The 20,463-nt window shown below is 35.4% G+C and overlaps 1 protein-coding gene and 1 non-coding gene across 4 annotated transcripts; one reads left to right on the top strand and one right to left on the bottom strand.

Moving 5' to 3' along the window:
* Positions 1-40: 40 nt before the first annotated feature.
* On the top strand, positions 41-16,770 carry LOC127789921 (uncharacterized). 3 transcript variants are annotated; one of them, XM_052319017.1, is made up of 14 exons: positions 41-486; positions 5,041-5,116; positions 5,209-5,298; positions 5,420-5,464; positions 7,368-7,448; positions 7,971-8,067; positions 8,227-8,285; positions 10,919-11,017; positions 11,124-11,260; positions 11,373-11,412; positions 13,111-13,173; positions 13,254-13,447; positions 14,911-15,404; positions 16,285-16,765. In XM_052319017.1, exons 1-13 carry the CDS (start codon positions 89-91, stop codon positions 15,398-15,400), a joined length of 1,869 nt encoding a protein of 622 aa, XP_052174977.1. In that variant the 5' UTR covers positions 41-88; the 3' UTR covers positions 15,401-15,404; positions 16,285-16,765. The 3 variants fall into 3 exon arrangements, with proteins under 3 accessions (XP_052174977.1, XP_052174975.1, XP_052174978.1); XM_052319015.1 differs by having other exon boundaries at positions 10,907-11,017; positions 16,285-16,752; XM_052319018.1 differs by having other exon boundaries at positions 173-486; positions 5,226-5,298; positions 10,907-11,017; positions 16,285-16,770.
* Positions 16,771-18,716: 1,946 nt separating this feature from the next.
* TRNAY-GUA (transfer RNA tyrosine (anticodon GUA)) lies at positions 18,717-18,811 on the bottom strand. The gene is made up of 2 exons: positions 18,775-18,811; positions 18,717-18,752 (listed from the first exon to the last, which is right to left on the bottom strand). It is a non-coding gene; the product is annotated as a tRNA-Tyr (tRNA).
* Between the last annotated feature and the right edge of the window lie 1,652 nt (positions 18,812-20,463).

The raw sequence follows: 20,463 nt of genomic DNA, 5'->3' as shown, positions 1-20,463 counted from the left end.
TTACTTTCTTTCCCGCGGAAAAGTTAAATTAGGGGGAAAAGCCCGCAAAAGCCCCTAATGTAGCAACACGCCTTTCGAAGGATCGCTAATGGAGGGTCGGTTCGTACCTTTCCAACAGCAATTCGGGAACGAAGACGAGGTTGTTGTTCAAGACCATGAGGACGAGGACGGCGACGATGACGATGACGAGGACTATGAAGAAGAGGCCGACTACGAAGACGAAGAAGAGGGGTTTGTTCTGGCCGTGGAGTCATCTAGGGTTTCGTATGGCGGACCGCCGGAGTCTTCTCAGGAGGCAGTGATTGGCCATACTCGGGAAAATGCGGTTGAAGAGGATGAGGATAGTACGAGGAGGAGGGAAGGGGGTGAGGCGTCTTCGTCGCAGGGAGGCGACAAAGGGGGAGAGTGGAGTAGGGGTGATGTTGACGGCTTGTTTTGCCCAATTTGCATGGAGGCTTGGTCGAATGGCGGTGATCACCAAGTCTGGTCAGAAGCTCGCTCTCTCTCTCTCTCTCTCTCTCTCTCTCTCACACACACACACACACACACACACACGTTGTGTAACACATACACACCCATACATATACATCACACTTGACAGAGTCCTTATCTTTGAAATTGTATACACGCTCAGGTTTCACAAAGTAGAAATTGATTCTTGGAGAAAAAATGCTGCCAGATATTTATGAAAATTACACAAAATCATATCCAATTAAGAGTGCGCATTGAATCATGTTTGTATGTGAGGGCAATCATGTTGAAAATTTGGGGGTGAGGAATCTTTTGTATAAGGATGGATGCAGTAATGCACATTGGCTGAAGTTTGAAAATTGTTGTAAATAATTTTTTTGAGGGTGATGAGTGAGAGGTAAAAGTCAAAATTTGAAGAAAACCTGTAATTGTTTTTTAGATCAGGACTTCAATCACTGGGCTGGATTTTAATCCGAATCTGATCTGGTTTCTTGATTAGTTTGATGGATACGTATTAGTGATCTGCATTTATTTATCCAATTATGATTTGAATCCACTAATGCATATAAAAAATCGAATAAGTTTTCTATAAATCCGATCCAATTACATTTTGATCTGAAGCAAATATAAATACATTTTTTATACAGTATTTAGAGGACTTAATATGATCATAAATTAAAAAATATATACTTATATTTATTATTAACATAATTATTTTTATAGTAAAAAATCTGGCGAAGAATATTGATATGTATTTATAGTAAACAATAGTTTTTTTGGGTAAGTAATAATATAGTAAACAATAGTTAACAATAAATAGCCGCCTTTGGATTATCAAAGACAATAAGATAAGGGGTTACTTAGTCTACATGCATACTCTTTCATTTCTTGGGGGTACAATAAGCACAACCTTTTGAAAGAGAAACTACTCTTCCTCCGCATCCCTCTTTTTCTTCAATTAGATCCTGGACATTATACTTCACTATTATGATCCAGGACAATTGTTATACTTCACTATTATGATGCAGAACAATTGTTATACTTCACTATTATGTTAAGTTATGAGTGAGTTAACCAAATTACTTTTTATCAAGTTCTTAATTAAACTCGTTTTATGCATGTTATAATAGTTTTTAATATTTTTGTTGTTATTATTTTTATGATATATTATTTTCAGGCTTTTGATATACTTAATCATTGTTTCTAGCAAAAGAGGTAGAGAAAGACCAAAACAAACTTAGTCAGAGACACTTAGGTATCATCTTAGTCACAAGGGTTTTATAGAAGACAAGGCCATAGATAGAAATGAATGGCAAGCTAGAATTCATGTGATTTGTATTTGATATAATAATCATTGGAAAGATGTCTACATCTTTTGGAGAAAATGAGAAAGGTATTGTAATTGAAGTGAATGATGCCCCATCTTCAATAGCTAGAAGAGAAGATTGACATCAAAGGTACGGGATGTTTTTAAGAAATTTAAAGGATCAAAAGGAGAGATTAAAGTGCAAACACTATAATAAAGAATTTGTGGAAGTAGAAGATGATCAAGAAGGAACTAGAAAGAAAATAGAGAGGAGGAAGACTGGTTTACCATTCAAAAGGTTGTGTTTAACTTTTCCTTGTAGAAAGAAAAGAGTATATGTTTGGACTATCTTTGATAACCCAATAGTTGCTATTTTATTGTTCATTATGTGAATATTTGTTTACTGTATGTATATATATATTACTATCTGTTCATCATAAATACGATCATGTTTGAAATATGTATGTATTAGATTATTAGTATTTGTTTAATCTATGATTGTTTTTAAGTATGCAAGTATATTGCCCTCTAAACAAAAGTATAAACAACAACAACAACAACAACATATCCAGCCTTTATTCCACTATGTGGGGTCGACTACATGAATTCTAGACTTCCATGTATTTCTGTCTTTTGTCATATCCTCATTTAGATCCATATATTTCATATCAAATTTTATTGTCTCTCCCAAAGTCTTCTTGGGTCTACCTCTACCTCTTTTTGTGACTAATTGTTCCATTTCATCAACTCTCCTCACAGAAGCGTCTCTTAGTCTCCTTCTCACATGACCAAACCATCTTAGTCTAGTCTCTCTCATCTTCTCCTCGATTGGCACTACTCCGACCTTATTACGAATAACTTCATTTCTAATTTTATCCTTTCTTGTATGTCCGCACATCCATCTTAACATCCTCATCTCCGCTACACTCGTCTTTTGCTCATGCTGGTATTTGACTGCCCAACATTTTGAGCCATATAACAAGGCTGGTCTTATAGCTGTCCTATAAAATTTTCCTTTCAATTTTAATGGGATTTTACCATCACATAACACCCCCGATGCATTTATCCATTTTAGCCAACCTGCCTTAATTCTATGTGCGACATCCTCGTGGATTTCTCCATCTTTTTGAATCACTGATCCCAAATATCGAAAATGGTCTTTTCTTTGTAAGATTTGGTCTTCTAATTTTTTTATAACATCATCCACTCTTGCATTTTTACTAAATTTGCATTCCATATATTCTGTTTTATTTCTACTTAATTTAAATCCCTTAGATTCTAAATTGTTTCTCCACAACTCAAGCTTAGTGTTCACTCCTTCTTTTGTTTCATCCACCAACACTATGTCGTCTGCAAATAGCATACATCATGTCACATCTGTCTGAATATCTTTAGTGAGTTCATCCATTACTAGGGCAAATAAGTATGGACTTAGTGCAGAATCTTGATGCAGTCCTATTATAGTTGTAAATGGTTCAGTATCCCCTCCGCATGTTCTGACCTTTATCTCTACACCATGATACATGTCCGTAAGGGCTTGTATATAGGCTATTTTGACTCCCTTCTTCTCTAAAACTCTCCATAATACTTCTCTAGGGACCCTATCATAGGCCTTTTCTAGATCTATAAACACCATATGTAGGTCCTTCTGATGATCTCGATACCTTTCCATTAGACGCCTCAGTAAATATATAACTTCCATTGTTGACCTACCAGGTATGAAACCAAACTGATTTTCTGACACCTTTGTTTCCTTTCTGAGCCTCTGCTCTATTACTCTCTCCCAGAGTTTCATGGTATGACTTATTAACTTAATTCCTCTATAATTTTCACAGTTTTGAACATCTCATTTGTTCTTATATATAAGAACCAAAGTACTCTTTCTCCACTCATCTGGCATCTCTTTTGATTTAAGGATGGCGTTAAATAGTTGCGTTAGCCAAGAGATGCCCTCTTCTCCCATGCATTTCCATGCTTCTATTGGTATATTATCTGGTCCCACTGCCTTATGATTTTTCATCTTTTTTAATGCTTGCCTTATTTCATTTGAACTTATGCGTCGATAGAATGTGTAGCTCACATTCCCTTCGGAGTTACTAAGATGTCCCAACCTAACTCTTGTGTCACCACCATCATTGAATAATTTTGTGAAATACTCCTTCCATCTCTCCTTAATCGCTCCCTCATTTACTAAAACATTTTGATTGTCATCTTTTATGCATTTCACTTTATTTAAATTCCGTGTTTTTCTTTCTCTTGCTTTAGCTAATTTATATATATCCCTTTTTCCATCTTTTGTATCAAGTCGTTTATATAGATTCTCATATGCTTTTGACCTTGCTTCACTAACAGCTCTTTTTGCTGCCTTTTTTGCTTCTTTATATTTTTTTTGATTTTCTTCATTGTTGCATTGATATACCGCCTTATAGCAAGTTTTCTTATTTTTAATTTTCAATTGTACCTCTTCATTCCACCACCAAGACTCCTTAAGGTTAGGGGCTCTACCATTTGTCTCTCCAAGGACTACCTTTGCCGTGTTTCTCAGAGTATTAGCCATTTCTTTCCACATTTGGTTTGTTTGTCTTTCTCCATTCCATTCCCTTCTACCCTTTAATTTTTCTTTGAAGATTAGTTGTTTCTTCACTTTTAAATTCCTCTATACTTATATTTACTTTGAATCAGATTGTAACCGGATATATCATCTTTGATTTGCTAATCCATGTATTATTGGATTTGAATCATAATTTCATATTGGATCAAAATCAATAAATTATTTCAAATTAAAATGGATTGGAAATGGATCAGATTCAGATTAAAATCCAATCCATTGACAGCATTGATAGAAATGATTCCATGCTCTTGATCTCTTCCTCTATACCCAACTTCTCCCAAGCTTCCTGAATAGAAACATAAGTGGCTTGAAGAAAAGTGGTTGACCAACTGGTTAAAGCTGCAATAGTTACTGAGTAGTAGTTATCTAATGAATAATATTATGTTTGTTCCTTGGCGTTAATGAAGAAAATTGAATTGAATGATATTTATTTAGATTGTTGGTGATAAACTTGGTATCAAGTAAAATTGACAGGCTTCAGTAATTGGTAGCACTAATTATCTGGTCTTTACTTTTATATTGCTAAATGTCTCACTGGACAGGGTTTTATGTTAAGTTTCAAGTAATCTTCTCTTCTCTCATCCTTTTAGGTGATAAGATAATCATATTCCGTTTTATGCATTCATCTAATTATATGGTTTTGGGACTGCAGTTGTCTTCCTTGTGGCCACTTATATGGTGTTTCATGCATCAAGAGATGGTTGCAGCAAAGGAAAAATTCGGGGAAGGTATTTTATGTTATCAATTATCTCCTTATCAGGAAGAGTCACTATAAATATCCCTGTTTCCATCTTCATTTTCTTACAGTTTTATTTTTTAGTGTCCTCAATGCAACAGGAAATGCACGTTGAAAGATGTAAGAGTAATTTATGCATCACAAATAGTTGTTGTTGATCAAGAATTACAAAAGGTAATATACAATCATGAGGGGTTTTCGGAAAAAAGGAAAATGTTTGTGGAACCATAATGGATTCAGATTTTGAAGTATTCAAATTAAGTATATTGAAATAAGATGGTTTTGTTGGTTGCAGAAAGTTAAATCTCTTGAAGCTAAATGTGCTTCTTTTGAGAAGAAGGTAACAAAGTTCTTATGAATGTTATATCACATACTTCCAAGTTCTAGTTTTGTATTTTCTCATCCTTGTTGGAGCTTTCTGCCTTTGCCGTTATATTCTATATATATGTAGCTGGCAACACTTTTTTTCAGTGCTTGTTATGGACCACTCTTTGTTCTAAGTTATAACAAGACCCCTAAATTGTTAAAAGTTAAGGAAAACAAGTAGAGGAAAACTATGTAGTGTTGTTCAGTCTGGTTTATTCTCTTCTCTGTTTCAGTAACTTTGACTAAAATTTGGTTCATGTTCTGTTCTTTCTTTCTTAATTTAAGTTTGATAATTGATAATTGATTAGAGGACACTTTTTTGTTTAGATTTGAGATATTCTCTGTCACCTGTAAACATTTCCTGAAGTAGAAATAATTTCTGAGTAAGAAGAAACATGTATTTGATGGTCATAGAATATCATTCTTTTGCCAGTGATTATTGATGGAAGTTTAGATTTTTAAAATTAAATAGTGACTTTTACGGTTTCGCTGTCATTCTTAATATATATCCTAAAAACTCATAATATGAAAAGTTTTGGAATTAAGATTTTTAAAATAAGTAATTTAAGCAAATGGGGACCAATAAATTCAAATATACATTGTTTTTATTTATATTTGATTTTTAACTTGTTTGCTTACCTATAGACACCGAAGCCCCTGTGACAGAAATGGGTGCTGCCAAGTGTCCAGAAGTATTCAGTAGTAAAAAATATAAAATAAAAAAATCGAGTTGAAACATAAGTAATGAAAATTTGTAGGAAGTTTGTTGAAGGAAGAATGATGAAGAAAGGGTTGTAGGTTGCTTTTTCTCCAACTCTGCACCTGGCATTTATACTATTATTTTAAATAGAAAAGATTGCATTAGGATCAACTAGCTATCAATTATTTAGTACAACTATAGCTATCAATTAGCTGAAGATAGTAGCTGTGAATCAATCAAAGATTGTAGCTCTCAGCTATCCCAGATTTACAGCTATCAACAAGCACACTTAAGACTTATATTTATCTGGAAGTGTCTGATGTGAGTGTCTGCTTTTGATAAAGTGCTTATGATGTCTTTATCTCAAAGTCCGATTTTTAGTTCAACACCTTTTGCTTGTTTAGTGAACGCTCATGCTCAACATCCCCCCATCTAAGCAATCCCCCACAAAAAAATTCCGTACTCAGACTCCCTCTCCTCCTAAGCTTGTGTTGAGACCTTGGCTCCTTCGAGTAGAATCTAAGAGCCTAATGTATTCTAACACTTGTTGTTTGTTGGATCCCAGCTTGTTATATGGCCTTGGAGTCCTTTTGCATATGATATGAGGGAGTTGTGTATTAGAAGTTGGGGTTTGGGGCTCTTTTAAGGGCTTTGCTTCCAATGCCTGAAGGATCTGACCTATTGGCTGAAGAACTTGGAGCGGCCCCTGATCACTCCAAGGATGACAGTTTCTCTGGGAGAAGGAACTTAAATTATTCATCTTGCCAGGCCACAGGAGGTTATCAATCACAACCTCCAAGTCCTGAATTGGTGCCTAAGGGTGTAATAAATTTATTGACTAAATTCCAAGAGGAACATTTTCTGAGATTCTAAATTGATTTTTCTTGATTCAACATCTATAATTTAGTTTACCATTGATTTCATTTTCTTTTGGCTGAATCTTGCAGCTTAATCACCACTAGTGCAGAATTTTTGGCACCATTAAGTTGGCCTTCTAAATGTATATGCTTATGTCCTTTAGTTTCCAATTTTACTTCTGGGTTAGCTGTTGCTCAATACCTAAGAAAGACCTTGTAATTTGTTAATTTTTTTTTCATATTATAGCTGATACTGTTTCCTAGAGGCCGAGTTAATTATTTTTAAGTAGTTTTATTGGTGTTTGCACCTCTTTGTGCAGGATAGTGACTGGCATAAGAAAGAAGTTGAATGGCAGAGGAGAGAAGCTGATTTGCATCTGCAAGTACACCAACTTACAGAGGCATGTTCAGTTTTATCTATGGTTTCCATTATGGATGTGTTTGCTATTTTTCTTGTTGTTTGTCCATTGGAAAGTCATTGCAAAATTATTTCATTGTGACCTTGGTTCATGATGGGCCATAAAAAAATATTTCTGGACACTGGGTTAGGGCCACACACACCTGATCCTTCCTTGATCTAACAATAGCTTTCATTCCTAGACATCACAGTAGCTATTGTTCCTAGATCATGCGATCTCAGGATTCAGGCATTGTGTGCACCGTGTTGCCCTTTTATAAGGATATTTTTGGTTTTTATTCTTTTTGGAATGTGCAGTTATGTTCATAGGTTCTTTGCATAATATTGGCCTGATTGTTTTCCCGAGTTTCTTTTCCTGTTTGTTGTGATTATGAGAGTTCTTATTTTCCTTGCCTTTTTTTGGGTTACTTTTTCTTATATTAATAACTTTGACCTTGAAGAAAGGAAGAAATTTGCAGAATGTTATTTGGCTTTCTTCCGTAGTTTGAACTTTATGATCTGACAGAGGACAAGTCATTTGGAGCATTTATTGAGAGACACAGGAAGCAGGTCATCAAGATTTCCCAGTGCAAGTGATATTTGTCAAGAACAAGCCACATTTGGTAACTATTCTTTGTGAGGGAAAATATTTGCTTGGTGGATGGATTACACACTGCATTAGTTTTACTCTTCTTTAAATTCTGTGTCTGAACACATTGTCAAAACCATGAACTGTACTTCCTGATTAATGATACAATTTAGTCATTTTAAATATCTTGTAGGACATAACCATAAATTTGAAGCTGATGGGCGAGGATCTTCAAGCTGCCTTTTGTTACAGGTTTGACGTCTTCTGTTGCTCTTTTGTAGTATGTTTGTTTCCCAAATAAGAGAATAATCTAGTGTCTGAATGAAATTATGCATGGTTAAATTTTTTATTTTACATCCTTTAGGAACTTTCTTGTGGAATTAATAATTTAACAAGCCCATTTTTGAGTAAGTTTTTGTTCCATTTTCCTCGTGCTATCCAACTTTTGAAGACAAGTGGTGATATAGAAGATTTTCTATCCATGGGGAGTTCCATGTGTTATTTAATCTAATCATGGTTTTGAATGTGAATTGTGGTAGAATTATTCAGAGGTGTAAAGTTAAAAATTCTTAAGGTATTAAAATAAAAACGAAAATAAAATTGATGTTAGAGCTGTTTGTTCAGTATTTCATGAACTCCTATGGTTCCCCTCTTGTCAGTTTACCTGTGGGACATTTGTGTAAGAATGAGACCAAGATTAGAAGCTACGATCCTTGAATACTTAACTTTGCCTGAACCCTACCTTTGATACTTCAGGACGAATTTCAAGACTCTAACCAAGGATGTGATATCAAATCTTGTTCAGTTAAATTCCATTTGATTTCAAGTATATTTTTCGATAATTACAATATCTTATTGTGCTATATGTTTCCAGCTTTTCTGTACACACGCACACACATTCTTAGACTTTGGTTTAAGGTCCAATATCTAGTGTTGCGTTATTTTTTATTTCACTTGTTTGATTTTCTGTTCCCACATAGTGGGATTAAGGCTTGATTTGTTGTAATTATATGTGGTTTTCTGGTCATGTGACATTGTAACTTTTGTTTGCCATGGTTTGGCATTTTGATTTTAATCATAGTTTCAACTGGAAATTGGCTGCTCCAACAGTTCTATTCAATGACTTGGATTTGAAAGGAGAAAAACCTGCCAGCTGATTTTAATTCCAGTTGGATCTCAAAATTGTAAGAGCATGTGATTGGGAACACTCAAGTCCTGCTACAGCAGATGCTTTAAAAAGTGCTGGCAACCACCATTCTGAGTGTCTGGGTTTATTTTTCTTCCATGAAAGTTATATAGAGGAACTAACTTTAGAACTTAATAGAATGCGTTTTAATTTTATAGTAATGGTTGAACTGGTTGACCAATAATCTAAGAATTGGCACCCATTACAACATTTCCAGTTAGATGTCTAGTTTGATTATGATATATTTGTGTGTATGTATGAATATACTGGGGTCTCATGCTCAATCTAATCTGGTTCATGGTTTGTTATGGTATGGGTATGGGTGCAACATTTTCACTATATGCGGTATGAGGAGGTAGGCTTAGTTGGAGTGTTATTTGGGTTGCGGTTCAATTTGAAGCCAGTTGTTTATATATACACACATAATTTGGAAAAGAATTTTATTATCTATATTATTATTTAAGTAAATAGGTAAGTAGAATGAAGACAAATTAGCGAGTTTTTTACTTTTCCTAATCATCAATTTTTTAGATCCCTAGCCTTAGGGTTTTTTTTTTTTTAATTTATTTTGGCATCCTAATTTTTTTTTCATTTTCCCAATCATATTTTCTCTATATTGAGATTGATCTATGTTGCGACCTGGTGTGCTTATGGACCATAGATCTGAGAAGTGAAAATCCAAATTATGGTTCCATCTTTGGGAGGGTGGGGGCGCTGCTTGTGATCATGGTATCACTTGTCATGCACTGCAGATTGGTGTTATAACTTTTTCATAGAGTATAAATATTATTGGCAGTTAGAAACAAAATTTTATAGTTTTGTAAATGATTAAGAAAGTGGTTTTACGTATTTAATCCTTTAGTTAATGTAAATGATTAGATATTTCAATTATTAGTACTGGGGGTATTTTTAAAATTCAACGTTGGCTGGGGTTTGCATACTGAAGGTGCTGTCTTTCAATAATCTTATAGAAGATATTATCTTACTAATAAGTCAATAACTAAGGATCAAACAGAGAAGAATGCAGCAGGACTGAGACAATGTAGAGCTGTAAAGGAGACAAATTAAATAAAGAAGTTTTGCTGAACTAGAAAAGGCACAACAACTAACTAGTTAAATATGGAAAGACACGCATACAGACCACTGAGAAAACCAGAAAAATTATTTGTAAGTGCCCACACAACCAGTTTATGAGTTACCCCATAATGTATGATTGCAAGACCTAACAGACTACAAGATTGATGAATCACCAAAGCAACAAGAATGATTTCCTAATCACCAACCAGTAAAGGTCCTCAACTTCCAGTCTTCTTTTGCAGCTCATTTACTAGCCAATCTAACTGCCTTCATTTCAGCTGCATTGGCTGAGTTGAAACTAATTAGGGCTTCAGCAAACAGAATTAACCCATTTCTGTTATGGTGTACCTGAAGGCTGCACATCACAGCCAACTTTTATACCTTCATCTGAAAGTGATTCGCATGCATCAAATGTGGTGGCATCATTGTAGAAATATAGATATCTCTTATTTGCAATGCCCCCATTTTTTAGATGGACTGAACTTCGTTATTGATGACTTCATGCTGTTCAGTTTGGTTTTAATAGCAATGGTTTTAAGTTGTGTTATTGATCCCCATACATTTTATGTTTACCACTGTACCTTTAACCTAACAATTGTAATTTCTGTAGCAAGTGCTGCAGGTAGATGGTGCTAAATTTTTTGATGTGGATGCTTCCAGTCAAGCATTAATAATTGCACGAAGGTTGTCCGGGATGGGGGCAAAGCATGTACTCACCAAAGTAAAGAATTTCCGTCCTTTATATATGAATTGGCTTTATTAGCATGGGATGCATTTTTAACCATGCAAAATTTTCATTGGATATTTGCAAAACCTGGGTTGTGCAGATGAGTTTGATAGCTCCACATGAAAGAGAAAATATACAGGTTCCTGACAATACAAAAGCTATAAGGGATATACATGTCTCTGCTCATGGAAAACTAGCACTTGTGGCTTCCTTGGGGAAGAAATTATCTGTTATCAGGTTTAACTGCTGTCAAATCTTATTATTTCTAAACCTTTCATTTCTTATTATACAATTTTTATCCCCACTGGAAAATTCATTAATCTCTGCTTCACTTTTTTTTTTTTTTCAGCACTGAAAGCAACAACGTTGTTATTTCTTATGATTTACTGGTAAACATTCTGACTGGTCCATGTGATATTGTTTTCTATTGATCAGAGGTTTAGCTACTAATTAACAGTGCCATTCTTCTTGCCTTGTGCCACTTACTAGGGTAAAATAATGATTTTTTTTTTTTTTTTGCTCAGTAAAACAATCTGAGTGACTGGAGACATAATGTACTTTTCTCTAACTTGGTGGGACATGTACATTGGTCATCTAGGGCATTTGAGAAAACCCTTGCTAGGAGCAAATCCCCCCCCCCCCCTCCCCACACACAAAAGCCCAGGGGCCTTAGGGGGTGGTGGTTACCCAAGCAATTCGTTGGGCGCTGGGCTTGAACTTGAGGCCTCAAGTCTTTGTTTGAGGGGTATCACTAGCGGAGCTACCACCTTGGGTGGTAAAAGAATTTTTTTAGGACAAGAAAAATTGTATCTGTTGTATGTTTGCAAGAGCACATTGTGCCCAATACAATAATCAAATATTTATTGAGTTGAAGAGCTGATCCACTTGCTATGATTTGCCTCTTGACTAAATTGCATATGGTGTTGCAATTTCCTAGACTCGGGACGTTTTTGTTTCCATGTTTGGTGGACATACTTGCTCATTGGATTCTTTTCCCTGAAAAGAAGTCTAGAGAAGAAATGCCAACTATTCAGACTTGTGGAGGTGACATGTAAGCTGTTGATTTTTTTTTTTTTGGGAGGAGATGGAGGGCGAGCGTTGGTAGCAATAGTAAGGTTGCTCCTTTGTGACTAGAGGGTCATGGGTTTGAGTTGTGGAAACAACTTTGCAAAAAGCAAAGGGAAGGACATACAAATTGGATCCTCTCTCGACAAGGTCTAACTGGGAGCCTTGTGCACTGGGGGCGCCCTTCCTAAAATTTTCAGAGAAGATGCCACATTTCTCAGCCTAAGGAGGGCTATGCATATGTGCTTAATGTGATTCTTGTAGAATCTAAGCCATGGATCCCCTCTCACCACTTTGTGTTCCAATTTCTCTTGTGCTTGGTCCCTCCACTCAAGCATATTATACCTCCTCAACCTGCATCTTCCTACTAGAAGCAATCTCTCAAAGTGTTCCATATTCTTAACACCAAATCTAGGCTGGGAGTAGGGCCTAAGGAGCCTTGGCAAGGGAACATGTAGGGCTTATTTCATATTTGAATCGGCAACTATGCCTCGACCTGCCATGAGAGGCAGAGGATCATTCAAATGCTATGTGACATTGGAACTTAATGCCATTGGTATGAACACCCATCAATGGACAATTAGCCGATTTACTTGATTAGATGTGCCAACTTTGCCTCCTTGGCATCTGCATATGACAAGTCAATTGAGTCCCACCTCACATCAAAGGCAGTGAAGGGAAATCACACTGGGTGGTTCTATAAGTAGCGCTACTCTCCATTTGAATTACAATATCATCTATCTTCATAAATGTTCAAAATCATCTACTTCCCCTCCCTCTAGGCTTTTGTAATTCTCTGCACCTACTCTTGGGTGCTCCAAGTATCTTTCTGGAAGGGCCAAGTACTGATCCACTCAGCTTCCAACATCTAAGCTTTTTTTTTTTTTGGGGGGGGGGGGGGTGGGGGGGGGGGGGGTGGTGGTAAATTATCAATGTTTTTTGTAAAGACAACTTGGATGCCTTTTATTTGTCTTTTACGCTTCTGGATTAGACATTCTCTGAAATGGTTGTTGTATTTCCAGGCTGCTGCTTGGTCATGTTCGTGGGATCTTAGCTGTTCACATTATGCATACACTGGATTACAGGTCATAACCTAAATTGTTTTCTATGGCAAGCCAAGCTTGTATTTGGATAATTTTGATTTATGGTTGTAAACTACATGCAGAATGGAATGGTTATGGTATTTGATATGCGCCAAACAGTAAGGCCTGTCGAATCCATGGTGGGGTTGACGTGCAACCCCATTCACACTGTGCATTCTCTTTCACCAGAATTAAGTTTTCTTTCTGGTGTTAGAAGCCTCCTTACTGCTTCTTCGGTTGGTTTATGTCATTGGAATTTTGGTAGCAGTGAAGAAAGGTACATATTCTTTCCTGAAGTACTTGAAGTTTGTACTTGTCTTACTTGCTTAGCTATAAATCTATAGAAATCTAAACATTTACAATTTCCATTTGTTTATGGATTCATTACTTCCTACTGAACTGCAAAGAATTGTGAACTGAACAAAATTTTTGCTTGGCTGAGTGATCTAAGCCTTGTTATACCAGCACCCATGCTCAGCGGTTTGAATATTCCTTGCACCTATACGGTGATTTTGGGGTTATTGGATTTATTTGGGGCAGGGAGTTTAAACCATGATTCAAACTTGTTAAAGGTCTCCATACTCTTTTAGTTTTTCAGAGGGTGGAGGTTTCTATGTTCACATCCAAGCAGTGTTGCAGTATAGATAGCTTCCCTCCTACTCTTTTTACTTAGCTACTAGTGCACTCCTTCAATTTCATTGAATATCAATGTAATTAGCTACTAGTTATAAACACAGAAATGTTATTCTCACTGGTTTCAAGGTAATATAGGAAATTTTATGTTGCAGTTTGGGTCAATAATAATAAAACAGGATGAAATTTGGCTCTCTTGGGTGCTGCAATCGATACAAGGTCCTCTTTTTGCGTTGGGAAGAAGGGTGGGATCTGTCTCTGGGCCTACAAAATTCAAAAAAATTAAAAAATCAAGAATAAGAACTGGATGAATCTAGGCATGACATGAAAAATCCAAAATAACTGAAGGTGGTCAGAATTGCATTTCACATCCAAAGAACCTAAATACTAAAAAAATTGTTAAACTACTACTTTATTCAATTGAGAGATTTACATGGCTGCTTCTGGACTTGTATAAGCACCAGCTATCCTATTAGTTCTGCAATCCTACTTAGAAATTGGGTTCCTAAAACACTTTTTTCGATTCGCAGCACAGAAATAGCCAACTTTCCGACAAGTATATTACTTGTTTATCTTACAACAACATATTCAACTTTAATCCCACTGGGTGGGGTTAGCTAGATTGCCTACTTAGCTTGTTCAGAGAATTTTGAACTTACCTGCGAAGTATCAATACAGATACAAAGTACAGAAGTAGACATGAATATAAATGCAGGATACTATAGATATGGCAGGAACATGACAAGAAGTAACTTTTAGTACTGTAATGAACATAATAAGGAAAGAACACTATAGTATAGAAGAAGTGCTACACATCTAATCTAAGGTAAAGATAGCTGTAAATCCGTAATAATGAACTTAAAATTTCATGTGATAAGTCAATTCTAAAATTATTCTATGGTTGCTATCTGGTATTCTTATCTTTATTATGCCTTCACTCTATTTGTGTGCATGAATATCTGTGTTCATTGCCTACTGTTAAGGTTGTCACTTTTAACCCTAAATGATTGTTTGGAAAATTATTAATTCAAAATTCTCATATGTTGTGGTTTCTGTTTAATGTTGGAATGTTCTGATCATCTGATGTCTTGTTGACTTTTGATGAAGGCTGTTTTTGGTTCCTGAATCAGAGAATCAAGGAATTTGTATAGCTCTTGCTTATTGTCCCACCAGCAATAACATTGTTGCCTCCTTTCGTCCCAAAGTTGAGATGTCTAGTGACATTGCTGTTTCTCAACCTTCACCATCCCCTACCACCTCTCTCACGGGGCAAGGAGTCCAAGGATCCCATGTTCTCTACAGGAGTGTGGGTAGCATCAGATATAAGAAATTAGGATCTGTGTGTGCAAATGTAGATTCTATTCGACTGCCTAAATCTGCAATTATAGACAGAGGTCATGGAATACAATTTGTTTCTGGAGATGAAGTGGCATGTGAGTTGGTCTTGCAAGAGCTGCCATCTTTTATGGTTGCTCAGCGTCTTAAATATCAGAAACATCCAATTCGAGATGTGAAATACTCACGTGACTTAAACTCTGGATTGCTTACTTGTTTAAGTGAGGACATATTGCAGCTTTTCTCTGCCAAGGTTTTATGAAAAGGTAACTTCGACTTAGGCAGTCAATTTGATATTATCCGGCTTTTACAGTTCATTAACAATGATGTGTTAATATCTTTGTCTAATGGCAGAAGCTACTTTTATCTGACATTCATGATGCCTATTATTCTGGTGCCGGATATAATATAAATAAATAATAAGTAAAAAACTAGAAGGGGAAACAATTGAAATTACTAATTACCTCCTGTTATAGCTGTTACTCCAGTGCTTGATCATGTACTTCTCTCACACTGGGGAATGCAGTCATAGGACTTGTTCTGGAATCTGGATATAACTGTTGGGTCTGTGAGTTTGGCATTCTTATAGAAAGAAGAGTTTGCAAGGATAGGAAAAAGTGGTTAGGTAATTTGCTAACTGACTTGCACATGCACTTTGTGATTCCCTGAAATCTGATTGATACTAGTCAAACAACATGCATGTACACTAGATGGGACAGGAATATTTCATTTTCAGTTCCTTTGTTCAAAATCTTATTTGTGTGGGAGTCTGTGTGTGGATGTGTGCATATATATCTATATATGCATGTTTATTATGACACGTATTGTGCTCAAGGCATTCCCTTGATTACTATTGGCACACGCATGATACTATGATAGTGAGTTTCTTCAACAGAGCGATTTGTCTTGCCATTTTTTATTCTATCAACAAGCACACATGTAATCCAAATGAGTAATGACAGAGTCCTGCATAAGTCCGGTCTGTTTACCTTAGCATTTGAAAGTAGTTTATTATTATGTCTTGCAGTTATTTGATACCAACTTTCTGTCTCTTCATTCTTTCAGTTTTTAACAGCCCCATTGAACTCTATAATTGAATGCTAATTTATACTGCTTGTGTCTTACTAGTCCTAAATCGTTTTGCAGAGTCTTTCTCTTGCATGTACACCTTTCTTTTTCTTGTGCCATACATGTGTCCCCACAGCCCTCGCATGACGAGGTACAATATTTGAGGACGATTGCTGTCACATGGGCTAACATGTCAATGCATCTGTGCGATATTGTTCCTTTATTTTTGTGGGCAATTATCAGGTAACTAAGTATTGCTTTGGGTAGCTTAGATCCAAATTTTACTTAATTTTACTTTGTAAAGACAGTTGTATCTATTGGAAATAGTTTTTTTTTTTTTTTTTATCCATAATTTACTCTAGGGGAGAGATTTATGTAATATTTTACATAGTGCAAACTTGTTTCTTCTTACATGACATGGTGATAAGAGGTTATAACGATATACGCTCCGAGTAAAGCTCATTTTTATATTTATTTGATAGTCATGGTTTGTAAATAATTGAACTCTGGTCAGTGGAGTGGAGCATATGAAGTGCACAATTAAATGATAATAGTTGTAGGTCTTTGTTGGTATAAAAAAAATAAAAAATAAAAATCACTGGTGAGGGAAAGAGCTATGCCCTGTATGGATGACAAGATTGGTCCTTGCCTTCCAGATAACTCTTTTGGTGCCACATCCTGCAACGTTGGGGGTTGTCTGTCTAGTCACTGGCAGAAGCAATTGGGACTCGTAAGCATGCAACTTTAATCTTTTCTTTGTTTCAAATTTTATTTGCAATAAGATGTTAGGGTGTATGTTTGATAGTATGTAAAATATATGAAAAATATTATATTCAAGGAATTGAAATTTATCTTTAGTGTTTGATATATTACATTTTCTATGATGTTAGGGTGTATGTTTGATAGTATGTAAAATATATGAAAAATATTATATTCAAGGAATTGAAATTTATCTTTAGTGTTTGATATATTACATTTTCTATAGAATTGAATTCTATAGTATAATTATTAAAATAAGTTTTTTCTTTTTTTCATAGAAAATTCTATCTAGAGGGAGAGTTTTTGTTTTTCATGCAAGTTAGAAAATATTTTTTTTTCCAATTAAATGCTATCAAACGATAGCATTTAGCTAGAAAGGAAAGTTTTTTTCAACTTATATGAAAAACAAAAATCAACTTCCCTCTATATAGAATTTTTCAAGAAAAAAAGGTAAAAACATGTTTTAATGGTTATACCATGGAACTCAATTTCATGAAAAATAGTGTGTCAAACATTAAATATGAAATTCAATTCTTTAGATGTGATATTTTTTATGCTATCAAATACACCCTTATGGTGTGTTTGATTACATTACCTAAAATTTAATTTTAGGTAATGATTGTTTAGAAAACAAAAATCACCCATTCCTTGGAAAATAAATTCCATGGAAATAAGCTTTAAATGCTTGTATTATACATATTTTTTCATAGAAAAGTTAAGAGTATTTAATTGATTCTATAGAAAATATATGTAATAATTACATATTTTTTTGTAGTAAATGTGTGTAATTAAACACACTCTTAGGATGTATTTGATTGCATTACTTAGAATTTAATTTTATGTAATATTTATCTAGAAAACAAAAATCATCCTATCTCCTTGAAAAATAAATTTTATGTAAAGACGTTTTAAATGTTTGTATCATACATATTTTTTTATAAAAAAATTAAGAGTGTTTAATTAATTTTATAAAAAATATTATAATAATTATATATTTTTTTATAATAAATATATGTAATCAAACAAACATTTAATTTCTTACAAGTGAACCATTTTTTGGAAAAGAATAGGATGAGATCTGCTCTCCTCCTCTCTCATCTTTCTGTTCTACATGTAGGGAAGGAGTTGTCAAATTAAATGGTAAATTATTATTATTATTATTATTATTAAAAGAAAAATACCTTGTTTTTAGACTCAATTTTTAGTTTTATTAATAGTATTGTTTTATTTGCTATTTAATTTCAATTAAGATAATTATTTATTATTTATCTTTAATTATTAACATGATAAATTATGATAGATGATTTGGTTGAGGGGGGGTTAATAGAAATTTACATTTTTGTCATTGATCTAGCACTTGTGTGGGCTCTGACCCTCTTGAGTGGCAGGTTTTTTTCATTTTATTAATCAAATCATTTAATATAATTTGTTATACTAACAATTAATGAACAAATATAACTACTATCTAACAACTGTAGTTCAGAATTAGAAATAAATTAAAATTAAATATATTTTTTTGGGGCTACACCATCAACTGCCAACCCCTTTTTAATCTTCAAATTAAAAGAAAATAAATTTCAGAAAAAAGGTCTTTTTTTTTTTGAAAAATTGTTAGTACGGGAAAATGAAACTGGTAGGTATAAGAATGCTTAGAAGGTTGAATTGTTATGAACTGTTCCATCATTGTAAAATAATAATAATAATAATTAAATCAAAATAGAAAAAGGAAAAAAAAAAAAAAAAAAGATCTATCCGACCTGCCGGATTCGAACCAGCGACCTAAGGATATGCTGCTTGGATTACCCCCAACTACAGTCCTCCGCTCTGCCAACTGAGCTAAGGTCGGTTTGTTACTCGTGGGTAGTAGGAAAAAATATATATTTTGCTTCTGCCCTTAACCTACATCACTATGTTTTCCTTTTTGGAAATTAATACCATAGCAATGATCATCAAGTATGAGAACAAAACAGCCTCTTCTTCCATATATAAATGAACATGATTATGCCTGTATTATTCGTCTTATCCAAATGACCCCCCCCCAAAAAAAAAAAGGCAGTGTGTGTCAATCTGGAGCCATCCACACATTGAACATCAGGCGTTCCTGCATGCTGCATGCACGTGGGCCTTTTTTTTTTTTGGGGGCGGGGGGGGGTGTTTCTGGGGGTTAGACATGGATGCAATGCCTCACTCTCCACGTTACACCCCATAATTGGCTGACCATGGTGCCATGTCCCCACCCATCATTGATTGCATGCCTCCCCTGACCATGGTGCCATGTCCCCACCCATCATTGATTGCATGCCTCCCATGTTGCATCCCATTATGTTCGGATCAATGTCGGACCTGAGATTTTGGGAGCTTGAGGCAAAATGTAAAAATGGACCCCAAATCGCAGCAACTAATCGCTGAAATTTGAAGGCTTGAACTTGAAGGTTGAAGCAGATTTGAAGCAGATATGAAATTTGAAGGCTTGAAGCAAATGCAGATCTAGCCGACGAGGGCGAGCGAGAGAGAGGCAGTGCGACGAAGCCACGGAGTGAGAGAGAGGCAGTGGGCAACGGAGAGAGAGCCACCACCACCGGCCACGAGGGTGAGGCGAGCCGGCGAGGGCGACCGAGCAGCGAGAAGCGAGAGAGTGAAGGGCAACCGGCGACGGAGTAGCGAGAGGAGAGAGAGGCAGCGAGCGACGGTTCAACAGAGTAACGAAAGGAGAGAGCGAAGGCGAGCCACTGACGGCAAGGGCAAGTGCGAAGCCAGGAGTGACGGACGAAGCAAGAGAGGCAGCGAAAGCGAGAGAGGGAGAAGAGCAGGGTGAAGCTTTGCAGAGGGGGAAGGGAGGGGAGGAGAGGGGGTGGGCGGTTGGGCCTAGACAGTGGACCCCTACAAGAGGGAGGTTTGGACCCCTAAATAGTTCATAAATTGTTAATTTTTCATGGGCCCTGAGGCGGTTGCCTCATGGGCCTCATGGAAGGTCCGGCCCTGGTTCGGATGCTACCCAAAATCAAGAAAAGCAAAAAATAAAAAAAATCTTACCATTATTTCTGATATAACTTGGGTTAAATTATTAATCACCATCTTATATAGATATTTAAATTTATTAAGATGGTAAAAATTTTATACTTTAGATGTTAAGACATAGATAAAATAATCTTGAATTCCACTTAAGTGGTTACCCTTTATGTTTACATGAGATTTAAAGATAAAAAAAAGATAAATGATGTTATCACCAATAACCCATCTCAAATTATCTATAATGGCATGCATTGTTTTTATATGCGCCGTGCACAATAGAATGTCAAGTTAACCTAATATTCTTATCAATGAGGTAATTTCTTTATTTTAAAAAAATAAATTTATATCTCTAAGAGTTTGAAAAGTTATTAGTGACATATAATGCATGACGTAGACATATTATTTTATTTTATGAGAATTTTTAGAACCCGTATAAGTTTTGGTAAAATCTTTAAAAGGAGTTTTAATAAATTTTAATATTTAATA

Source organism: Diospyros lotus, chromosome 14, assembly GCF_014633365.1.
Source record: "Diospyros lotus cultivar Yz01 chromosome 14, ASM1463336v1, whole genome shotgun sequence".
Taxonomy (NCBI): domain Eukaryota; kingdom Viridiplantae; phylum Streptophyta; class Magnoliopsida; order Ericales; family Ebenaceae; genus Diospyros; species Diospyros lotus.
This window is presented reverse-complemented; position numbering and strand designations above follow the sequence as displayed.